General features: G+C 57.8%; 2 protein-coding genes across 2 annotated transcripts; one reads left to right on the top strand and one right to left on the bottom strand.

Annotated features, from left to right (window-relative positions):
* Positions 1 to 1411: 1411 nt before the first annotated feature.
* On the bottom strand, positions 1412 to 3100 carry Micos13 (mitochondrial contact site and cristae organizing system subunit 13). Its single transcript, XM_052746852.1, has 4 exons — positions 2916 to 3100; positions 2246 to 2423; positions 2028 to 2082; positions 1412 to 1633 (listed from the first exon to the last, which is right to left on the bottom strand). The coding sequence occupies exons 1-4, from the start codon at positions 2942 to 2944 to the stop codon at positions 1536 to 1538; spliced, it is 360 nt and encodes a 119-aa protein (XP_052602812.1). The 5' UTR covers positions 2945 to 3100; the 3' UTR covers positions 1412 to 1535.
* A 3996-nt stretch (positions 3101 to 7096) lies between these two features.
* Rpl36 (ribosomal protein L36) lies at positions 7097 to 8128 on the top strand. The gene is made up of 4 exons (XM_052746851.1): positions 7097 to 7306; positions 7479 to 7573; positions 7795 to 7929; positions 8008 to 8128. The coding sequence occupies exons 1-4, from the start codon at positions 7117 to 7119 to the stop codon at positions 8095 to 8097; spliced, it is 510 nt and encodes a 169-aa protein (XP_052602811.1). The 5' UTR covers positions 7097 to 7116; the 3' UTR covers positions 8098 to 8128.
* Positions 8129 to 8137: the final 9 nt, after the last annotated feature.

Genomic DNA, 8137 nt, shown 5'->3' with positions numbered 1-8137 from the left:
TCCTGCCTGTGGATAGACCTGTGCAGGAACAAAGCTGGCTGCTGGGGGGGGGGGGGGGCAGAGGGGGGGGAGGGGGTGCACAGGCCTCACTGGAGGTCACAGACACCCAGCCTGGGCTATAGGCAGAGGCAGCCCCTAGTCTTAGGGTGTAAGACACATGTCGCCAACTTCTGGACTTCAGCAGCGTGACACAATGATAAGCCCAATGCCAGGTACCCTCTGCAGCCCAGGAGTGAACCTAGGATAAGACAGTTGGGTTCAGCCAGCCATCACCCCCTCCCATCTGCCCACTGGGTTTGCCAGGTGTTCTGAGAATGTGCTGGGTGTCCTGTTGGGCCTGAGCACATAAGCTGCAGAGCTCCATGTGGCAGAAGCTGTACCTGGAGATGACCCAGAGCCCCAAAGTGGCCTATGCTCCTTCCACCTTAGCCCCACCCCTTCTGGGCCTGCCTGGCTGCCAATCACACCCTTCTGAGATACTAATGGGGGAGGGCTTTCAGGCCTCAGACAGCTGGTGCAGCATGGGACAGGGTCCCTGGGAAAAGTGACCTTCAGGGGACAAGGTTTGGAGGCCTGAGTGGCTATGACCAGTCTGGGCAATAGGACTGTCAAAAACTGGTTTGCAGCAAATAAAACCTATTCAGGGTCTCCCCAAGTCCAGGCTCCCCCTCCACCACCACCCAGTACCTTCTCGATCCTTTCTGAGGGCTGGAGGGATGATTGAATGATCCCGGCACCCATGACAGGCAACTCGGGACCGCCGGGAAACCCAGCTCCAGGGAATCAGACGCCTTTTGGATAGTGTGGGCCCTGTAGCGCGCACACACACAGGGAAAGCACACACTGCTAGTCTTTTTCTGCCAACTTAATAGTCACCTGGGAAGAGCGACACTAAACTGAGAAAATGCCTCCATCAGATTGGCCTGTGGGACATTTTCTTGAATGCTGACTGATGTGTAAGGGTCCAACACACAGCACCACCCTGGGCTGGCGGTCCTGGGTGTTATTAGAAAGGTTAAACAAACCATGGGGAGCAAGCCCACACACAGCGACCCTCCATGGCCTCTTGTTTTGGTCCTGTCCCCAGGTTCCTGCCCTGACTCCCCTCAGTGACAGAGTGTGGCCTAAGAGGAACAAGCTGAAGCCAACTCTCCCCTGCCCAGCTGCTTCGGTCATGGTGCTTTATCACAGCGATAGAAACCCTAAGACACAGTTTTTTAAAATAAAAAAAATAAAAAAAAAAACAAAAACTTTCAGGGCTCTTAAGCATTACATCTGCAACACAGGGATCCCCTGAGGCCAGGACTTCCCCAACAAGCAAAGGCTGCCAGGAGCCAGGACCCCCAAAAGTGCAGGGCGATCCAAGTTCCTCAAGTCCGCTCTACATCCTCCCACCAGAACACAGGTCAGGGACCATTCCCAAGTCCTTTATTGGACCAAATGCTGGAAGCTGCCCTCAGAGTGGGGTCCCCACTGTGGTCGAGTGTGCGGCATCCTGGTCTCACTCCCCAGTAACGCTGGGCAGGTGGCATCCGTTACTTGCTGTGTTCTTTCACGTACTCCCAGCCTTCCTTGGAGTATTCTCGGGCCTTGGAGGGGGCCACGGACAAAGCTGCCATGACGGAGATGATGCCTGCAGAGATAGTGCAGAGGTGCCGATGAGACCCCAACTTGCCAGAACTTTCACAGCCAACCCCCGAGAAAGCCCAAGAGTGTTACCCAGAGCGGGAGTGGAGCCACCCCTGCCCTACACCATTTTTCAGATTTCTTTTTGTTTTTTTGTTTTGTGGTTTTCATTGTGTAGCCCTGGCGGCCTGGAACTCCAAATCTTCCTGCCTTCAGCCTCCCAAATGCTGGAGTCACAGGCATGGGCCACCATGCCCAGTCCTTTCTATTTAGCTCCATAGGTGACATAAAGGCACACAAACAGGCAAACGGGGAGGAATGGAAAGGAACAGCAAGGCAAACGGGGCTGGGAGTGAGGCTGGAGTGCCCAGGCGTCCCCCAGCAGGGGCATAGGGGCCTACCTGAGTTCCAGGAGTCACGGAAGTTCGGGAAGTTAATCTGTGGAGGGGCTGGGAGCTGGGAAGAAAGAGGAGCACAAGGGCTGGCTGGTGCGTGGGGATAGGTCGCAGCCTTGTCACCCAAACCCAGCGACACAAACTCCACCAGGCAGAGGTGGTGGGGACATCAAGACCACCCAGAATCGACCTGTCAAGCCTCATCCTCACACCTAGCCAGGTACCTGTGGCATCTCCAGACCCGTCTGCTGGCACACATACTGGCTGAACTGGTACATTGCTGGTGGCACCACCTCCTCGGCCTTCCGTAGGGCAGCCTCGCTCTTGTCACTGGGCCCCAGCAGCTCCTGGTCATAGACAAGGTAGACTGCTCCCCCTGCCACGCTTCCCTTGATGAGGAACCTGCGGGGAGACAGGAAGGGACAGAAGCTGTGGGGGCAGTCTCCGGGGACTAACAGTTCACCAGGTGACATCCTGGGAGCCCCAGGGTACAAGGATCATTCCTTTTGCCTTGTGTGGTAAACCGAGTCTTAAAGTAAGAGACAGTGGGTCACTCGAAATTCTGCGAGAGCAGGAGACAGTGGACACAAAACCCTCGGGAGCCCCGAGGGGCTTCCTTCATGTCACTCAAGCTCCGGAAAGGGGCGAAAGGCAAGATTTCCCACGGATCCCCATTGCAAATTTGGGAAAATTGAAGCTGTAGGTGACAAGGGCTGGCTGGCAGGTAGGAGAGAGGCGATCCATTTGGCTTTCCAGTGTTCCCTACATGGGCCATGAGAAGAGGGCCAGACGCAACCGGAAGTGAGCAGTCACAGGACACCAAGCCGCAAGGCACAGACGCCAGCAGCACGGAACTTTCTCGAAGGCTCAGGGCCCACCCGAGTCTCCACGCACCTCATTAGGGACCACACTCGAGCCACCATGGTCAGTCTCCGGCCTCACTCCCCGCGCAAGGGCAAGCAATTCGCCCGCCGCTTCCGGTGGGCGGTGCAGCTGAGGCTCCTGGGAAATGTAGTCGTCGCCGTCAGCTGCAAAGCACTCCGGGAGCGGCAATAGGGTTAGACTCAGTATAGCGAGGACTGTGGCTGCTGCAATTCTTTCTGGGAAATGTAGTCGGGAGGGGAAAAAAAAAAGAGAGAGAGAGAGAGAGAGAGAGAGAGAGAGAGAGAGAGAGAGAGAGAGAGAGAGAGAGAGAGAGAGAGAGAGAGAGAGAGAGAGAGAGAGAGAGAGAGAGAGAGAGAGAGAGAGAGAGAGAAAGAGAGAGAGAGAGAGAGAGAGAGAGAGAGAGAGAGAGAGAGAGAGGGAGAGAGAGAGAGAGGGAGAGAGAGAGGGGAGAGAGAGAGAGAGAGGGGGGGGGGGCTAGGCCGCGAACGCTTCTGGGAAATGTAGTTTGGAGGGACGATGGAAGGAGCCCTCAGAGGATGCTGATGGGATCCCCGCGCCTGCGCGAAGGATTAAGCATCCCTGCCTGCAATGCAGCAAAGCTAGGAGGCGGTTACCACGGCAACGCGAGGGCGTGATTGTTCCGGAAAGGCGAGTCTTTCATTCACGTCTGGGGTGTGGCTCTCACCTAGAGGGCGTGGCAGAGGCCGGGGCAGGCTAGTAGGAACCTGGCTGAGGTTGTTGCCAGGGAATCCCGTCCCCGCACGCCCTGCTCGGGGTCACGCGATACGGGGTTGGCGGTGGGTAGTCCGGAGTCAGGGGCAGAGAGCAAAGAAGCGGGTAACAAGGGTAATGATCATATAGATCCCTGTTCCGCTGCAAGGTGGGGGAAACAGGCCTAAGCGGAGAAGTGGTTGCTGGAGGCCGCAGCAGGGGACTCACGACCCTTTCTTTATCCAGCTTGGAACTCCAGAACTCTTGAGATCATGGGGCAGAGGGTTCTTAGAGGGTTTTAATGCTACATTCCTGCATTCACTGTGCTGCTGCAGGCACAGGCCCATCCACTGTCCATCTCTCCACACACCCACCCGTCCACCTATACACCCACCGACCCATCCACCCACGCACCTATCCATCCGTCCACCCTCCCATCCACCCACGCACCTATCCATCCGTCCACCCACCCATCCACCCACGCACCTATCCATCCATCCATCCTTCTGTCCATCCACCCACCATGCTAGCTTGCTATGGTCAGAACCTGGGAGTTTCATACGTTCACACTGGAAATGGGAAGGTAAGTCTATGAGGAAGATTTGTGGACTTCCCAACCCCAGTACTTCTTGTGCTATCTCCCTGTGCCTTTTGGGTTTGGGAAACTTCCTCTCCTTGTCTTCTGGACTTAGGTAGAAATTCCAAAGTAAGAAAAACTTGTGTCATTTTCTGTGGAGATCCATTGTCCTAGTTACTTTTCAGTTGCCATGACAAAGCTCCATGGGCAAGGCAGCTTATAGAAGGAAGAGTTTATTGGGTTTCAGAGGGCGAGTCGGCGAGTCATGGCAGGAGCATATGGCAGCAAGGCAGACAGACATGGTGCTGGAGCAGCAGCTGAGGGCTTGTTCTCAAGCACGAGGCAGAGAGAAAAAGAGTACTGGGAACAGTGTGCGCTCCTGCAACCTCAAGCACACCCCAATGTCACCCCTATCGGGCCACACCTGCTAATCCTCCCCACACAGTGCTACCAACTGGGGTCCAAATATTCAAACATGGGAGTGTGGGGAGCATTCCCATTCACACACATCCACGACTCCCACAACTTTCATTTTATTTATTTTCGTGTTTCTTTTTTAACACGGGGTCTTTTTCTGTATATCTGGCTGTCCTAGAACTCATTCTGTAGACCAGGCTGGCCTCGAACTCACAGAGATCCACCTGCCTGGGCCTCCTCAATGCTGGGATTAAAGGTGTGTGCCAGTGTTCCCTCAAGACTTAGAGAATCTATCCCGACACTTTCAGCCCCAGAACTAAAGCAAACCTGTCCTCATGACTAAGAGGGAAAGGAATGGGGGAGGAGGGGTCCAGAACATCTCAAGGTAGCATGTGGGTTGCCATAGTGCTTGGAAAGTTCATCTTTGAACCTAAGATTTGAAAGAATTATATTAGGAAAAAGCGTTCCAAGCAGAGAATGGAGCCAGGTCAGACTGAGCAGGGAGGGCTGGTCCCTGGAGGACCCTTTTTCCTAAATGCAGCTGGGAAGTGCGGCTCCCAGAGGCCTCCAACTTCCTTGTGACCTTGGGCAAGTCACCTCTGCCCGTTTCTTCCCTGGCTGAGTGTCCACAGGAATGTACCTTGCAGTGTGTGCTCAGAAACCCACAGAAGACAGGAACAGCAGGGGTGTACCTGCGAATGAAGGGGGCACCGGAGGGTGGCAGCCTGGGCTTCTCCAGCCCTCCCGCAGAACTGAAGCTTGCGTCTCCTACTCTAGGCCCCGCCCCCGTCCACATTGGCCCCGCCCCTGGGCTGCTGCTCAAATTTCCCCCTCCCTCCTGCATTCTAGGCCCCGCCCTCTCAGTTTGGCCACGCCCCTAACTGTGCGTAAGTTTTCCCCCGCCTTCCTGCTCTTGGGTTCTAGGCTCCGCCCCTACCCACCTTGGTCCCGCCCCCGGACTGTTGCTCGTTTTCCCCCGCCCTCCTGCGCCTGAGTTCTAGGCCCGCTCCTCCTTACGTTGGACCCGTCTGAGCCCTGATGCCGGGCTCAGCCACCTTAGGGTACCGGGTACAACCCTCCTAGTACCCAGCTGACAACCTCAGCTGACGACCACACCTACCCACCTTGGCTCCACCTTGGGGAGATACTACACCAGGCCCCGCCCCTCCGTGTTGGCTCCTCCCACTCCGGCTTGAGGACTGCATTGCCCTTTACAAGCTTCAGAGTTAGTGCATCCTGGTGCACAGCAGGGCTTTCAGGTGGTGGAGGTTAATTCCTTCAGCTCGTTGCACCCGAGAGCTTGCCCACTACCTCGACTCCCAGCTGTGGTCACCGGTACCTGTGACACCTGCCAGGAGCCACTCAGCGGTCCACTGTGGACAAGCAGGACTGGGCCAGGCTCTGTCTTACAAATTCCTCAGGCTGGCAGAGCCTGGAGTGTGGGAGCTTGAGCCAAGAGAGGAGGCTGGGGGTACCTCTCGGCGGCCAGAGCACTTGACCCGCATGAAATGGGTGCAGTGCGTACCTGTCCTTAGGCGGTCAGGCGTTTGAGACAGCCTGGGCTCCGCGAGACCGTACAGCGAAAGAGAAAAGGGAGCAAGGAAGGAGAGATTCTGGACCCTTTGCATCCCTCCTTACCCCGCTGTTACAGCCCAGGGCCAGCAGGGGACGCTAAACTCCTTCGATGAACCCCAGACCTCGGTGCGGAGGATCTAGTCTGACAAATTCTGCTGGACCTGAGTTCGATTCCGGAGCCTGTGTGGACGATGGCAAACAGAGGCTGGTAACTGACGTCTGACTTCGGCAAAAGTGCGGAGGATCAGGCTTCTCCCAACCCCTAAACAAACGTTTTTAAAAATGAGAGCAGTTCTGGGAGCTGGCTCAGCACCGGCTAATGTATAACAGAGGACCTGCACCCACGTTGTGCACATGCGGACAAAACACCTATACACGACAATCATGTTTTTATCTCTTTTTTCTTTTTTTCGAGACAGGGTTTCTCTGTGTTTTTGTTTGTTTGTTTTGTTTTGTTTTTGAGACAGGGTTTCTCAATGTAGCTTTGCGCCTTTCCTGGATCTCACTCTGTAGCCCGGGCGGGCCTCGAACTCACAGAGATCCGCCTGCCTCTGCCTCCCGAGTGCTGGGATTAAAGGCGTGTGACACCGCCGCCCGGCCTTATTTGTTTTTTAAAGTTAGGTTTACTGGTCGTCTTTTATATGTTCTGTCTGCAGGTATGTCTGTGCATCACGTGAGTACATCCTGCCCACGGACGCCAAAAGATGCCGTGGAACTGGAGTTACAGATGTTTTAGAGCCCCATTGTGGTTATTTAGAATTGGACCCAGGTCCTTTGGAAGTAAATAAAGTGCTCTTAAACCTCTGTGACGTCTCTCTAGCCCAATAATAAAAACTTTAAAAAGCATTTTTACTGTCAGGGAGTTAGCTCGCTTCAACAGCCAGCAATAGTGGGACTCAAGGGCACAGCCACGCGCGCCCACCCAGCTCCATGGCTGCGGCCCCGGCGAGAGCTCGTCCAGCGGACTGCGCATGCTCACAAGAGCCTCGCAGCCTCCGGCCACCAGAGGGCGACCGCGGCGCGCCTGCCTCTCTGGCCTCATCGGCGAGCGAGCGGCAGATATCCCAGGGTTCCGCGCGGCGCCGTCCTTCCTGTCGCGGCCGCCATCGGAGAGCAGCAGGTAAGTGGAGGTCCTGAGGGCGGCATCTGCCGCCATCCGGGCTCCGGGGCCCGCCAGCGGGGATCCCGGGTCCGCCACCGGGGCTCCGGGGCTCCCGGGCCCGCCCGCGGGGCGCGGCGGCGGAGGGCGTCACGGCCGCGGGGCCGCGTCTCAGCCGCCGTCTCGCCCGCAGCCATGGCCCTGCGCTACCCCATGGCCGTGGGCCTCAACAAGGGCCACAAGGTGACGAAGAACGTCAGCAAGCCGAGACACAGCCGGCGGCGCGGGGTGAGTGCGCGCCCGGGCTTGTGCCCCACGGTCGGGGCCAGGGCGGGCGGGCGGGCGGGCGGGCGGGGAGGCGAGGGCCGGGCCGGGGCGGGCGGGGAGGCGCGGGCCGGGCCGGGGCGGGCGGGGAGGCGAGGGCCGGGCCGGGCGGGGAGGCGCGGGCCGGGCCGGCGGGCCGGGCCGGCGGGCCGGCCCTCGGCAAGGCTCGGGTTGGCTCCCCGCAGCGCCTCACCAAGCACACCAAGTTCGTGCGGGACATGATCCGGGAGGTGTGCGGCTTCGCGCCCTACGAGCGGCGCGCCATGGAGCTGCTCAAGGTGTCCAAGGACAAGCGCGCGCTCAAGTTCATCAAGAAGAGGGTAAGCGGGGAGCGGGGAGGGCGGGCCGTGGGTGACCGACCGCGGGCCAGGGCCCTGGGTGACCGCGCCTCCCCACAGGTGGGCACGCACATCCGCGCCAAGAGGAAGCGGGAGGAGCTGAGCAACGTGCTGGCCGCCATGAGGAAGGCCGCGGCCAAGAAGGACTGACCCCCCCCCCAATAAACGTTGCTACCGCGCAGATGTGTGT

Source organism: Peromyscus californicus, unplaced genomic scaffold (assembly GCF_007827085.1).
Source record: "Peromyscus californicus insignis strain IS unplaced genomic scaffold, ASM782708v3 Scaffold_1__1_contigs__length_55948999, whole genome shotgun sequence".
NCBI classification, from domain to species: Eukaryota; Metazoa; Chordata; class Mammalia; order Rodentia; family Cricetidae; genus Peromyscus; species Peromyscus californicus.
Note: the sequence above shows the minus strand (reverse complement) of the source record. Positions and strands in the feature narration are given on the sequence as shown.